Source organism: Micromys minutus, assembly GCF_963924665.1.
Source record: "Micromys minutus genome assembly, chromosome: 6".
Classification (NCBI taxonomy): domain Eukaryota; kingdom Metazoa; phylum Chordata; class Mammalia; order Rodentia; family Muridae; genus Micromys; species Micromys minutus.
Genome location: NC_137975.1, coordinates 73309985 through 73326166, shown reverse-complemented (window position 1 = coordinate 73326166; position 16182 = coordinate 73309985). Strand labels below are relative to the sequence as shown.

Below are 16182 nucleotides of genomic sequence, written 5' to 3'. Positions count from 1 at the left end.
CTAATAAAAAGCTTTTCTTCATTTTATCTACTGTCCCTGCCTCTTCATTTTTTAACTGACAGAGAAAATGAATTAAGCCAAGATCCATGGACAGTAATGTGATATGTAAATTTCATTTTATGCTAGGTATCATCATGGAACCCCATTATCAGTTTGCTTCTGACTATATAGTCCCTGGAAAGTAAGTTCCCAGTATCCAGATCCCCAAAGCTAGAAATGTATGGCTATGACCCTCTACTTGTGATAGCATGAATGAGTGCCCTTTGTCTTCCATAACCTGGTAATGCAGATATTCAAGAAGTGTTTTGAGATTGCCTTGAGTAGCTAATACTGGCAGAGCAGAACAGATCTTGACTTGCTTGGAGATGCTTAAGGACTTTCACCTTTAAGTATCCTTCCTTTCCTATTGCAGTCTCAAGCTTGACACAGAGATTGCTGTCCTGCTAGAAGCTTTAATAAGTTATAGTCTGTACTGAATCTATGGCCTTTTCACAGGGGGTCACAAATTCTAAAACAATAGCCGTTACAATACAATACCCATAATACATTTAACTCCAGATCTGATCATGTTACTGACATCTGAGATATAATAGAGAGATTTGGAGCTCATCAGAGAGTTAAAGATACAAATAAGTAAGGTAGAACTTGTCATGTAGTCTGTGATTAAAGGGATGTTCCAAAGGTTCTCCAAGGGCAGTTCCTGGGACTGATGGTGACAGCCTGGACCACAGTGGGGTGATACACATAGAAAGTGGAACCAAGGAGATGAAAACTTATATGTTGTATATAATAAAAATATAATAAATGTATATAAAATGCCAGAGTTTGCTATCAGTTTTAAAATAGTATCAAGAGCTAACGCACAGTGGAACACTTGAGACCATAATCAATTCCCATTGTGAGAATTGTGAGCCTCACCAATTGGAGTAGTCTCTCCACAGCTGTCTCTCATTGGGTGCACAAATGGTAATTAGTCAACTGGCATTGCCTCAGTGGTCCCAATGCAACTGCAGAAGCCTTGAGGTTTCCTAGAGAACTGCTGATTCTGTTCTCAGCAAAGGAATCAGCCCCAGCAGCAGCAACAGAGCAAATCAGCTCAGAGACATGCAGGAAGGCCAAGCAAGCCTGAGGCAGGATGGTCTTCCCTCAACACACACTTTTAACCTGGGCTCTTACTGTTAGTGGCTAGGTACAGTAAGGTTAAATCCTCCCACATCAATCCAGAGAGAACAACTCTATGTGAGGCTTTTAACTCTGGAGATTCCAATTTGTGACATGTTTACATAAAATCTAAACATAGTAGCAGTCTTTGATGTATATTATAAAACATTAAAAGCCTAGCTTATCTTAGCAAAGAGCAGTATTTCAGAGACCCACTGCCTGGCCTATCTCATGGAAAGCTTTACTATTGAAGCATGTAGAAGCTCAGGCAGCCTTGGCTCCTCTCCAGGCACAGCTCAGCTGCAGAGAGAGAAGTTCAACCTCACTCCCTGCCAGAACGGTTTGAGTTTTTCTATTTATCCAGTGGAGGAACTGCAGTGTGCTGATGGACACCTTTGGTGAACAGCCCTCCATGGCCCTGCATCCCTTTAGGAGTGTCACTCACACATCTTAGAGCAGACAGGAGCCTCCCTGGGATGCCTGAAGTGCAGAGTGTCCTGAAGATCCAGGGTTGGGGCCACTTTCTCACCTCTCCATGTTCTTTTGGATCTGGGGCTGTGGAGTTGTGTGCAATACCAATGACCTGCCACTTGACAAGTTCCAATAGGCACTGTGTCTCATAGGCCACTTGTCCACAACTCAAGAGGGTGCATCTATCTATGTCAAACAATTACTGGTTAGATTTTTCTTGTTTTAGTGACTTGTCTCATTATTGGCTTCACTCTGCCCTGTTGGCTCAGTTCAGATAAGGGTCACCTCCTCACCTCTACACACCCTTTTTTGTTTTTCTACTCAGCCTCTAAGGAAAAAAAAATAAAATACTTTCCTGCAGTAAGTTTCCCGGTGATAGTAAGAAGCAAAAGGACCTATGATAGTGATGGTGGAATGGGGAGATAGTAAGAACCCGCTTTTTACCTACCTAGAAACCCAGAACCAGTCTACAGGTTGGGCAATGACAAACTTCTTAAGAAAAGGAAATGTATTATTATAATATTTAATTAATGTTGTAATAAATTGTGCACTTAGGAAAATCACATGATGGAGGGGCATGCTTGTGATACCAACACTTCTGGTTCTGGGGTTTCTCAATTGAGACCTTCCTGTACTTTGTACTGGTTGCTATGTCAACCTATGCTACATAGCCAACAGCATATCCCTCATTCCTAAAATTCATCAGGGCAAAGCAGTATACAATATATGTATATTTAGCTCTTAAAGAAAAGCTATACAGTGTGATTTCTGTGCTTATCAATGGGCAGGTAAGGCATTAGGAACATGGATGTTTCTGCTGACCAGAACATAGGGGCTGAAAGTAGCAAAACCAAGTTCTAAAAATGTCTTAATAGTTAGTGAAATAGACTCATGTGTCACCGTGAAACCCATGTAGAAGGAGAGAATGAAATCTACCCAATAGAAGAAAAGGAAGCAGGTCATCAGGATGAGAACACTCCATGTAGCTCTGATCTCAGGAGGGGAGTTGTTTGCAGACCTGGAGCTGTAAAGGTAGAAGACTCGCTTGTGGTGCTTATACAGATGGAGAGCCATGGACCCACTGCTCCAGCCCATCATACTCTGAAAGATGACATCACGAAGAGCCATGAGAGAGAGGAACAGCCACTTGATGATATGTCTGGATGGCAGCATATAGCAGTGGCCAATATACATTTCAGCCACAGATCTGTTCAATCCGCTGCCTGCTTTGATGTAGGAGAGCAAGTTGGAGCTTATGAGAACATTAACAGTCCAAAGGAGAAAGAGAAAGGGAAGAACTTGCCATGAGGTCTGTGGTTTGAGTTTTGTCCAGAGGGTGCTCCTGGGACTGATGGTGACAGCCTGGACCACACTGAGGAGAGAGGTGGTGCAGACAGAAAGGCCCCGAGCCATTCTTGCCAGATAAACCAAAGCTTTGCAGCCAGCATCTCCTAGGAAGTTTCTGAAATAAAACACTGTAGCAAGTTCCTTTAAACCTGTTGTACAAATAATGATTATATTTGACAATACCAGGTGGATGAGAATAAGGTCAACAGGCTTTTTCTCGGTCCTCAAGACAGACATGTACATAAGTCTCACAAACATTAGGATATTCCCCACAATTCCAGGTCCAATAAGAGAAAGGAATATTATTGTGTGGATAATATTTCTCCAGTTCATCTTCTGCATGCATGCACAGCGCTAGGTAAAATTATTTGAGAGAAACACATGACATTTTCTGTTTATTCTAATTAAATGCTTCATTTTGAGTATGTAAACATATAAGGGTTTTCCTTACTATATTTTTGTTTTCCTTGTTTGTTTGTTTTCCGTCCCCATGCAAGTCATACTAGCTAGAGTCAGGGCATAAACCTCAGTTTTTCTGCCTTTCAAAAGAATTCTTCTTTGTTCCCTATATTTATTAAGTTCTTATGACCATGAATTTTCCACACATAAGCATGTCATCAATTTTCCCTCATGTCACTCAGCATGAACTGAGGCTACTGGACTGTGTTTGTAACTTGTGTTTGTATCCTGACCCTCTTCACTGTCCCATATGCAACCATCACTCAAATGATGTTAAACTAATAAAAAGCTTTCAAATTCTCAGAAAAGCTTTCAGAGGGAGATGATATGATATTTTCTCATCCCAAGAACTTTGATCAATTAAGTATATATAGATTAGTGACTGATCCACGGTATGAATGTTTAGATCACAGGGCTAAAGGTGGGACTAAGTGTGGCTAAAAAATTGTTTTCCCATCTTCATGGGTATTTGAAAAATTACCTAATACTACACATAGGTAATTTCATTGTTAGTCCTATTAAACTTGGCTTTACTCTTTCTTCTTAGAACAAAACTCCAGGCAAATTGTCTCTGTGGAACTTTAAAAAGGCATCATTTGCTGATAGTTTTAAGGTTGGTTCGATATAGTGATGTTCTCAGACAGAAATCCATCAGCCAGCCAGTCCCCTACAATAGCTCACACTGTGACTGTAATTACTTTATGAATGATATCTTTTCTCTGTTCATTATTTTCTATATTGCAATAAAATGAGTTTTTAGAAAGCTCTTCTATTTCTTTCACCTCTCACAAAGCACATAGAGCTTAAAATGATGTATGAAGTCCAAGAAGTAAAAAAACAAAACAAAACAAAACAAAAAAAATCTTTATGCAACAAGAAAACTTTGACTATTTCCATGTTACATTTTGTTTTACATGTACTTTATGCTCATTGTAACTATTAAGTTTTCAATGCATACTATCAAACCTTTAAAAAAAATCAAGCACTGACTAACAAATATATTCATACAGTTTTATGTAAAAATTATTTTAAAATCTGAAAAAAAGTACTGACAAAAATGTATTGTATAATTTTATGCAAAAAAATGCTTAAAATCTGTACATCTATCTTTGTTTTGTAAAATAAAGTTGCTAAAAAAAATGACAACTGCAATTTCAATTTGCCCCCTTCAGTTTGGTATCTTCTCATTATAATTATTCCTGAGTTTCTTTGACACACCATGTAACATCGGCGGTTCTCTGTCCACAGGAGCATGTGTAATCCCCAATGCTGATCTTTGGTGAACTGCCATGCCTCAAAGCACTGTGCTTAGAGTCTCATCTGGTGGGCTTTCCCTGCTCCCACAAGTCTATCTTTACTTGCCCTCAGAAGTCTGTTCCCTTTCCGACTGCTCCTGTGCTTCACTGAGCAGTGCGGATGTCTTAGACACCTAAGACAGAAATATTAGCATAGTGCCTTCTCAAAGGTTATAGGTTGCTCAATGAAACTGCTGGTTTTCAAACTGCATTTTAATCACAGAAAGGAACCAACAGGAAAATTTGAAACAAACATTTGAACTAGGCTCTTTATATAAGAGTGATAAAGTTCAGTATCACATTTAGTATTTCTTCTCCACTTGTACAATGATATAAGCTTCCATGTTCTAACCAGCTTAGAAAAGGGTGTGGGCATTCCTTCAAAAATAAAAAATAAAAAAACCCAATCAACAATGTTTTATTTCCTCTCAACATACATCTCTACTGATCTGTTTACAATTTCATAGCTTTTCAGATGTGTCTTTGTTATCTCTGCAATGCTAGTAGCAAAATTTATAATGATGGAATAGTCTTTGATTTTCCAAACTCTGTCCCATCTAAATTGAAAGACACACACACACACACACACACACACACACACACACACACACACACACACACATGTCTATTCTAGGTAAAATGGGATATGTATATATTTATAAATAATATATATTTTATTATATTTAATGTATATGACATATAGTACATTATATTAAATTACCAATGTAAAGGATATATATATAGAGAGAGTTACCTTTCTCAACCCTCACTCCTTGGCATAAGCAAGAACAAGTAAAAAATCAAGACTGGTGGTGTAAACCTTTAATCTCAGGATTCAGGATGCACAGGCAATTGGATATCTGAGAGTTCAAGGCCAACCTGGTCTACAAAGCAAGTTTTAAAACAACCAGAACAGAGAAACCCTGTCTGGAAAATAAAACATAAAACATTAAGACATAAAACATTAGTAAAATGTTAATCAATCTGGAATTTTCTTTCAGGAATGGGGTATGGACTCCAGGAGAAAAATGCAAGACTCGGTTGCATGGGAGAGAGCAGTTAGTAAAGTTGGGAAGGCTAAACGGCATTATTGACAAGTCCGGGCTGTATGAGAAGCTATCCTGTCTGCCAGGTCTACCTTTCCCAGGTGCTCCATGCCTGGCTTTGACTGTTTCACTTGTTCCTGTTAAGACTCACTAATGTAGGGAAGGTGCTTTGTACCATGTAGGTGTATTGTGGTGATTCAGTGGGGCAGAGACACATAGTGCTTAGAACGGTGTCTGCCCAGTGTTAAACATGCTCAAATAACCATTGTTCCATGATTTTGTGTCTTGTCAGTTTCCCCTACAATTCTCTGTAATTGCACATTGAGTGTGGGTATTACATTTGAGTATGAATAGGGAAACTTCAGGACCAATAAAACCACACTAAAGAAGAGCAAAGTTCTCCAATGTGAGAAAACTAAAAGGCACCAGATATGAGGAACTGTTGAGTAAAACCTCTCCCTCCTGTGAGGACAAATACAGAAACTGGAGAAACTTCAAAGAAAACCTCCCTCACATTATGCTGAAATTTCAGCCTGTGTCTCCTGTACCTGCCTGGGCTGTAATGAGCATCTCTGACTCAGTGCACCACACACAGCTGCATTAGGATTCCTCGTGGGCATGGAAACTATCCTGGAACTTGTCACCTTCCTCTTTCACAGTGACAGAGGAACCCAGACTCTCTCAACCACGTCTCCTAATCATCCCTACCTCACAGTCCACTGTGACATGATGGGAATGGGACACTCACCTGCAGCGTCTGTTTAGGGCTCAGTGGTGTCCTCACAAAATAGCCAGGCCCTGCTTATGATCATCAAGTCCTGGGCTCACAGGAACTGTCACTGCTAATAGCATGTCACCAGCAGTAGTTTGGTTCATTAAGGGGAAAGGCTCCTTCTGCAATCACCCGCCTGGATGTCAGGTCTGTGCTCTCCCTGGTGCCTTGTCAGTTGCTGAGCCTGAAACTTTCTAGTCCTAATTATAGCTCCCAAGTTTTCTAGCTCCAGAGACATGCATCTTCCTTTTACCCCAAAGCCAGAAAGTAAATGGGGAGAAACTTCTGAGAAACTGAAACTTTTCCTGTCTGAACATTTCAAAGTTCAATTAGCACCATGACTGCAGAGATGGCCCAGTGGCTAAGAGTACTTTCTATCTGTGCAGAGGGCCCCAGCTGGGTTCTCAGAACTCCTATGGTGGTTCCTAAACATCTAAGAATTCAGTTCTAGGGGACCTAGTGCCCTCTTCTGACTTCCACGGGTATTAATCATATCCATGATGCACATACACATATGCAGGGAAAATATATACATGTAAAACACATTAATGAGAACCACCTGTGTCTACTAAAAATAAAACTTTAAAATTCAGTAACATCATGAAGGAAAGATTCAAGAGCTGGGGTCAGTGTCTAGTCTTAACATGAGGTGTCCAGGGCTGAGCAGTAGGGCAGTGCTGACTTCATGCAGAGTAGTCAACTCTCTTTCCAGATGAGTTCTTTATTCCTATTTTGTTGACTCTCTTCTCTTCAAAATCTCATGGTTTTTTTTTTTACTAAATGTCTAATATAGATTGCTATTTTAATGGTCTTTCTTCTGAATTTACCTCTTTCATCCTGTTTTTTAACTCCTTATACGGCCACTGTTTTTGAAACATTTTTTCAACATTTCAAACATTTCACTATTTTCTTTTTTAAAAAATTGAACAACTTTATTTAAAAAACAAAGATAAATGTACAGATTTGAAGCATTTTTTCATGAATACATTTTTGTCAGTACTTGATTTTTTTAAAGGTTTGATAGTATACATTAAAATATTACTAGTTACATTGAGCATAAAGTATGTGTAAAACAAGATGTAACCTAGAAATAGTCAAAGTTTTCTTGGTGTATAAAGATTAAGCAGAATGGTTTTTCATTTTCTTTTCTTTTTTTCTTTTTTCTTTTTTCTTTTTTTTTTTTTTTTTTTTTTGGCCTTTGTTTTTCTTGAACTTCATTTAGTCTGTGAGTTGTTTCTGGGGTGTTCAGAGCTTTCTGAGGTTAGTATCCAATTATCAGTGACTGCATATTATGTCTGTTCTTTTGTGACTGGGTTACCTCACTCAGTATTATATTCACTAGATGCATCCATTTTCTTAAGAATTTCATTAAGCCATTGTTTCTGATAGCTGAGCAGTACTCCATTGTGTAAATATACCACAATTTTTGTATCCATTCATCTACTGAAGGACATCTGGGTTCTTTCCAGCTTCTGGCTATTATAAATAGAGCTGCTATGAACATTATGGTGCATGTGTCTTTGTTGTAAGTTGGAGCTTCTCTGGGGTATAGGCCAAGAAGTGGAATAACTAGGTCTTCAGGTAGTACTATGTCTAATTTTCTGAGGAACCACCAGACTGATTTCCAGAATGGTTGTACCAGTTGACAACCTCACCAACAGTGGAGAAGTGTTCCTCTTTCTCCACATCCTCACCAGCATCTGCTGTCATCTGAATTTTTGATCTTAGCCATTCTGATTGGTGTGAGGTGAAATCTCAGGGTTGTTTTGATTTGCATTTCCCTGATGCCTAATGATGTCGAGCACTTCCTTAGATGCTTCTCAGCCATTCGATATTCCTCAATTGAGAACTTTATGTTTAGCTCTGTAACCCATTTTTTGTTGTTTTTTGTTTTTTCAATTGGAATGGCACAACTTTAATCTCTCTGGCTGGAATACAGATATGTCCTTAGTACACACCTTTAATCCTTCACAATTAAGGTAAAATTAGTTTGTAAAAAGTAGCAGACATGTTGGAAATTGTTGTCTAATCGAGGTACAAAGTTATGAATCAGATAAAGATTGGACAGAGAGAGTAAGAGATAGGGAGAGAGAACCTGAAGAGACCACCTCTAGTAGATAGACAGGGCCTTAAGTGGAGAGATAGGGTTACCAATCCGCTGTCAAAAGCTCTGACCCAGAACTGAATCTGTCAAAAAGAATTAAGGGACAAATGGAGCAGAAGGTAAGGAAAGGGCTGTCCAGTGACCTTCCAAACTTGGGATACTTCTCATGAGGGTAGGGGGTGCACCAAATCCTGACACTATCACTGATGCTATGTTGTGCTTACGGGAAGGAGCATTGCATTGTTGTCCTCTGTGTGGCCTTACAAGAAGCTGATGGAGACTGACTGATGCAGATACTTACAATAACCGTTAGACTGAAGTTAGGGACTCTGTGGATAAATTAGGTGAAATATTGAAGAAGCCTAAGGGGTTTGCATCACCATAGAATAATATCAACCAACCAGACACCCCCCACCCAGACATCCCACAGACTAAACTGCCAATCAAGGATTTCACATGGAGGGACTCATGGTTCCAACCACGTGTGTAGTAGAGGATCACTGTCTGGCATCAATAGGAGAAGAAAACATTGTTACTCAGTGTAGAATTTCAGGGTGTTGAGATGGGAGTAGGTGGGTAGGAAGGCGAGTATTTCTATAGAAAAGCAGGGGGAGGGAAGATAGAAGATGGGGAAACTAAGAAAGGAGATAATATTTAAACTGTAAATACATGAACTATCCAATAAAAAATTTAAAAAAAGGGAGAGAACACATTTAGGCTGGTATGGGGCCCCTGGTACATAAAGATCAGAGGAATGCCTTGTCTGGCCTCAGTTGGAAAAGATGTGTCTAATCCACAGAGATTTAAATCTTCAGAGAAGGGAGAGAGATGCCTATGAAAAGTGAGAGCACCATCTCAGAGCCAAAGGGGAGGAGCAATGGGATAAAGAACAATGAGTTGGCATTGCAGGAGTGGGGAAATTTCTGGAATATTAATTAATTAACTAATTAATTAATCAAAATAATAAGGCACTAAATGGATATTTTTATAGTTGACTATAGTCATCTCTCTTGTGGGAAAGTGTAAGTACATAACATTTGGCTCACATCAAATTGATGGAACATATGTGGAACCTATAGCTCAAGGAGAAATTAACACAATTTTTAAAGATATTGGAAAAATCTTACCTTATATTAAGGTGAGTCCCAGTTTAGTGTATATTCTGATTTTAATGTAAAAAGTCTGTGTAGTGGATAGTAAATGAAAGTATTTCTTAACATTTTATAACCATTCTGTGAAATGGAACATAAATATTGAGCAAATTAAGTTAATTCTGGCAAACATGTAACTGTGAATGAAAGAGAAAGGTTGAAAATTTTGTATTCAAATATGGTGTCCAGATATTAATTTATAAAGACACTGCATTAGTCTGAGTTACTTGAAGAAAGCAAAGCAGTGATGAAAATGAGAGATCAGCGTACAGCAATTACAGCTCTGATAGAGGACATAAGGAAAATCAGTTTAAATATCCACAGTGCGTTTCATAGTATAAGTACAGCTACATTATTTGTACAAATTAATAATTATGCAGTTAATAATGTGACAACATAGAATTACCATTATTATTTTTTTCTTTTATACAAAAATGCTTTTATTTTTTTGCAGTTCCAAAGAAAGGATCAAATATTTTATTATTTATCTTTATAAGTAATCTATAAGAATCTTAAAAGGATCACAAATCTTAACTTTTTCTTTTTTTTTAATTGAACAACTTTATTTTTAAAAAAACAAAGATAAATGTACAAATTATAAGCATTTTTGCATAAAAGTATACAAATACATTTTCGTCAGTACTTGGTTTTCTTAAAGGATTGATAGTGTGCATTAAGATCTTACTAGTTACAATGAGCATAAAGTACATGTAAAACAAAATGTAACCTGGAATTAGTCAAAGTTTTCTTGGTGCGTAAAGATTAAGCATAATGGTTTTGCATTTTCTTTTTTTTTCTTGAATTTTATACAGTTTGTGAGTTGTTTCTGGGGTGCTCAGAGCTTTCTGGGATTATCCCATTATCAGTGACTGCATATTATGACTGTTCTTTTGTGACTGGGTTATCTCACTCAGGATATTTTCTATATGCATCCATTTTCTTAAGAATTTCATAAAGTCATTGTTTCTGATAGCTGAGTAGCACTTCATTGTGTAAATATACCACAATTTTTGTATCCATTCATCAACTGAAGGACATCTGGGTTCTTTCCAGCTTCTGGCTATTATAAATAGAGCTGCTATGAACATTGTGGTACATGTGTCTTTGTTGTATGTTGGAGCTTCTCTGTGTACCCCATTTTTTAATAGGGTTGTTTGATTCTCTGGTGTCTAACTTCTTGAGTTCTTTGTATACCTTGGATATTAGGCCTCTCTCTATCAGATGTGGGGGTGGTAAAGATCTTTTCCCAATCTGTTGGCTGCCATTTTGTTTTCATGATAGTGTCCTTGGCCTTACAGAAACTTTGCAATATCATTAAGTCCTATTTGTCCATATTTGACCTTAGAGCAGGAGCCATTGGTGTTCTGTTCAGGAAATTTTCTCCTGTGCCTATGTGTTCTAAGGTTTTTCCTACTTGCTCTTCTAATAGTTTCAGTATACCTGGTTTAATGTGGAGATCTTTGATCCACTTGCACTTGAGCTTTGTACAAGGAAATAAGAAAGGGTCTATTTTCATTCTTCTGCATGCTGAGTGCCAGTTGGACCAACACCATTTGTTGAAGAGGCTGTCCTTTTTCCATTTAATGTTTACAGCTCCTATATCAAGTGACCATATATGTGAGGGCTCATTTCTGGATCATCTTTTCTATTCCATTGATCCACATGCCTATCTCTGTACCAGTACCATTAAGTTTTTAGCACAATTGCCTTGAAATATAGCTTGAAGTCAGGGATAGTGATTTCCACAGATGTTTTCTTGTTGTTGAAGATGGATTTTGCTATTCTAGGTCTTTTGTTATTCCAGATAAAATTGTACAATGCTCTTTCTAACTCTCTGAAGAATTGGGTTGGAATTTTAATGGGGATTGCATTGAATATGTAGATTGCTTTTGGTAAGATGGCTGTTTTTACAATGTTGATCCTTCCAATCCATGAGCATGGGACATCTTTCCATTTACTGAGATCTTCCTCAATTTTCTCCTTTAGAGTTTGAAATTCTTGTCATACAGGTCCTTTACTTGCTTAGTTAGAGTCACACCAAAGTATTTCATATTGTTTGTGACTATTGTGAAGGGAATCCTTTCCCTAATTTCTTTCTCCAAATGTTTGTCCTTTGAGTAGAGGAAGGATACTGATCTTTGAGTTAATTTTATATCCAACCACTTTCCTGAACTTGTTTTCAGCTGTAGAAGTTCTCTGGTGGAATTTTTGGGGTCACTTATGTACACTATTATGTCATCTGCAAACAGTGATGTTTTTACTTCTTCCTTTCTGATTTGTATCCCTTTGATTACCTTTTGCTGTCTCAGGGCTCCAGCCAGGACTTCCAGTACTATGTTGAATAGGTAGGGCAAGGGTGGGCAGCCTTGCCTAGTCTCTGATTTTAGTGTGATTGCTTCAAGTTTCTCACTGTTAAGATTGATGTTGGCTACTGATTTGCTGTATTGCTTTTAATATGTTTGGGTATGGGCCTTGAATTCCTGTTCTTTCCAAGACTTTTAACATGAAGGGGTATTGAATTTTGTCAAATGCTTTCTCAGCATCTAGTGAGATGACCATGTGGTTTTTATCTTTGAGTTTGTTTATATGGTGGATTACATTGATGGATTTCTGCATATTAAACCATCCCTGCATCCTATGGATGAAGCCTACATGATCATGGTGAATGATAGTTTTGATGTTTTCTTGGATTCGATTTGCAAGGATTTTGTTGAGTATTTTTGCATCAGTGTTAATAAGTGAGATTTGTCTGAAGTTCTCAATCCTTGTAGGGTCTTTGTGTGATTTAGGAATGAGGGTTATTGTAGCCTCAAACAATGAGCTAGATAGTGTTCCATCTGACTCTATTTTGTGGAATAGTTTGGAGAGTATTGGTATTAGGTCTTCAATAAATGTCTGATAAAATTCTGCACTGAACCCATCTGGACCTGGGCTTTTTTTTTTTTTTTTTTTTTTTTTTTTGGTTGGGAGGCTTTTGATGACTGCTTCTATTTCTTTAGGTGTTATGAGATTATTTAGATGGTTTACCTAGTCCTGGTTTAAATTTTGTATCTAGTATCTATCTAGGAGTTCATGCATTTCCTCCAAATTTTCCAGCTTTGTTGAGTATAGGCTCTTGTAGTAGCATCTGATGATTTCTTGAATTTCCTCAGTTTCAGTTGTTATGTTTCCACTTTCATTTCTGATTTTGTTAATTTGGATACTCTCTCTTTGCCCTCGAGTTAGTCTGGCTAAGGGTTTGTCAATCTTGTTAATTTTCTCAAAGAACCAGGTCTTGGTTTTGTTGATTGTTTGAATGTTTTTGTTGTTGTTGTTGTTGTTGTTTGTTTCTTTCTATTTGGTCAATTTCTGCTCTGAGTTTGATTATTTCTTGCTGTCTACTCTTTTTGGGTGTATCTGCTTCCTTTTGTTCTAGAGCTCTAAACTGTGCTGTCAAGTTGCTAGTGTATGCTCTCTACAATTTTTTTTGGAAGCACTCAGAGCTATGAGTTTTCCTCTCAGTACTGCTTTCATTGCATCCCATAGGTTTGGGTATGTTGTGTTTTCATTTTCATTAAATTCTAGACAATCCTTAATTTCTTTCTTTTTTTCTTCTTTGACCATGTTCTGTACCTCCTTGCAGAAAGCAAGACAGACAGCACAGATACAGAAAACAGAAAAATGTGCTACCTGACCAAGCTTGAGCTGTTCCTCTGACCACTGTTTCTAGCTACATCATACAGGCTTTCCAGCCAGGGCACCAATGTAAGACTGGAAGTGAGTCTTAACTACCTCAAGACACCTCAAGTGAGACATGAGAACAGAGTTCTATGCAAAATCAAATGGTTTATTTTTCTGGTGCCTTGGGGGTCAATCCTTAATCAACCCCTCGTGGTGAGTGACTAAAAGGCAACCTGAATAGCTAATACAAGCAGTTTTTTTTAAACCTTTTAAGTGCACAGGTTACATCAGCAAGTTTATAGTTCAAACTTACTGGCTAAGCATATTGACCTTTAAATCTATTGTCCAACAAGCATCAGTCCGTTCATTCTAAGAAGTTTCTACTCAAGAATGTTCCTGTGGTTAGAGAAGGTAACTTGGCCTACCACTGGCCCGAGGTGAATGGGTGTAAGGCTGGTAAAAGCCTTTAGGTCATTCAATAGGAAACAGAAGCAAACCTCCCTTCAGTTGCTTTTGATTGGTAAATAAATTTGCCAGCAGCCAAAGGCTGGGCAGAGACACAGAGGTGCCTCTTTTAGAATTCCAGGGTAAGGGATTAAGGAAGAGAAAGAGAGAGACAGAGACAGAGACAGAGAGACAGAAACAGAGAGACAGAGAGAGACAGAGAGAAGAGAGAGAGAGAGAGAAGAGAGAGAAAGAGAGAGAGAGAGAGAGAGAGAGAGAGAGAGAGAGAGGGAGAGTTTTATTTGGGAACCCAGAACACTGAGGTGGGGAAGGAGGAGCACTATGACTGCTGCCATGGGGAACAATTTGATCAGAGTAAGTTGGGTTCACCTACATCTCATCACCTACTCATTACTGTAGCAGACCAGCGCCTTTCCCTGCCATACCCCTCTCCTTTTGTCAGACCATCTCATGCTTTATTTAAGAACTCTGGAGATTCCAGCAAGAGCCAGATGTTTCTGATCCACCACCTTCCCCAGGATTGCTGTTGCTCTCAAGACATTGTTGTCATAGCATCACACAGAGATGGCATTGTACCCAACACACTGAGAAGGAATGGCCGCAGAGGTAGTGCTTTCTTGAAGATTGTACAGTTCCTGTTCTACGGATTGGCATTTGAGAAGAAATCATCATTTGGTGTTCCTTCACTGACATGCTACAGACATCTGAGAGACTCTGACTAAAGAAAAATTTAAGAAAATTTTTTAAGTAGGTGAACTCTCTTCAATGGAATATTAATAGCGTCATTGTTACCTAAGTCTGGTTATCAAGGGAGCATCCTACTCATGACATCAGGCCAAGGTATGCTGTACGCAATCACAGCAATTCTGCTTCAAGAAGGTAAATGGTAGGACTGGAGACTGTTCAGTGCTTATGAGTCATGGATGTATTTACAGAGGACCTGGGCTGGCTGTCTGCACCTACCAGGTGGCTCACAGTCATCTGTAACTTCAGTTATAGGGTATCTCATGATTTTTTCTCTTCAAGTGCTATATGCATATGGTACAAATATATATCCACACACACTTGGGTATACACACAAATATAAAATAAATAAAGAAATAGGTTTTTTAAAGTAGAAGAGAAAGAAGAAGATAAATGGTTACGCCAGGTAGAGGAAAGAGCAGTACAAGACCCATGACAAAAGGAGCAAACAATGGTCATTTTGTTAATCCTAGGAGGCTCTTTCAGGACTCCAAGGCCACCTCATGTCCAGGATTGTATGACAGATACTGGGTCTCAGAGAGCAGAAATTTATTGAATACATCCAGCCAAAAAGAGTGCAACCCTGAACCTGAACCCTATAAAGAGGAAGACAGTGAACATTATGGTAGCAATGATTCCCAATAACTTGTCATCTGACTACATGGTGTGCTCTGCTAATGGATTAACAGGTAGTGAGATCCTCACTAATACTGGTACTCATGATGGCCTTCCCTACAAAGAAGGACACTGCCAATGTAGTGGCAAAGAAGCTTCTAGAAGACATCATACCCAGGTATAGTTTGCCTACTCTGCCTGAGTCTGCACTCACCTCTCAGCTAACTCAATCTCTAGCACAGGTTCTGGGGACCAATTAGAAATTACATTGTTCATAGAGACCCCAGAGTTCAGGGAAAGAAGAAAAAAAATGAATCAGATCCTGCAGGAGGCCTTGACCAAATTGTAATACTCGAACTGAGTCTTATCAATTTGAGGCTCCCATGAATGAGACAAGAGATCAGGAATCAGTGCAAAAGCAAGAGATTTATTAGTCCAGTGCACTGGGGTGGCCTACATCGAGAAGAGAGGTAACTCCAAAAGGCTGTTACAAGCAGTTTTTATACCCTTTGGGGTACAGGTTACATCAGCAAGGTTATAATTTAAATTCATTTGATAAGCATATTAGCATTTGAATCTATTGGCTAGCAAGCATGTGACAAGCCATGGGATCAGAGGGTCAGGTGACTATCAATCAGTGCATTCTGCAGTTTTTCAAGAATGCTCCTGTTCCTCCCAAGAACTGTGGTTGGAGAATGGAACTTGGCCTAGCCTTGACCTGAGGCGGTGGGTGTAAGGCTGGCAAAATCCCCTAGGGTCCTTCAAAATTAACACATGAAACTGGCTGTGACTGGGCTTCTCTCCTACCTTATGCCCTATATAGGAATAGGAGCTGTTGGGATTCTGTAAACCCCACCTCTCAGTTACCTAGCAACAGCCAGGTATACCCCAC

The 16182-nt window shown here is 38.8% G+C and overlaps 1 protein-coding gene across 1 annotated transcript; it reads right to left on the bottom strand.

Moving 5' to 3' along the window:
- Positions 1-2409: 2409 nt before the first annotated feature.
- LOC308421872 (vomeronasal type-1 receptor 45-like) lies at positions 2410-3312 on the bottom strand (the record flags this gene model as incomplete). Its single annotated transcript, XM_080918345.1, has 1 exon — positions 2410-3312. One exon carries the CDS (start codon positions 3310-3312, stop codon positions 2410-2412), a length of 903 nt encoding a protein of 300 aa, XP_080774471.1.
- Positions 3313-16182: the final 12870 nt, after the last annotated feature.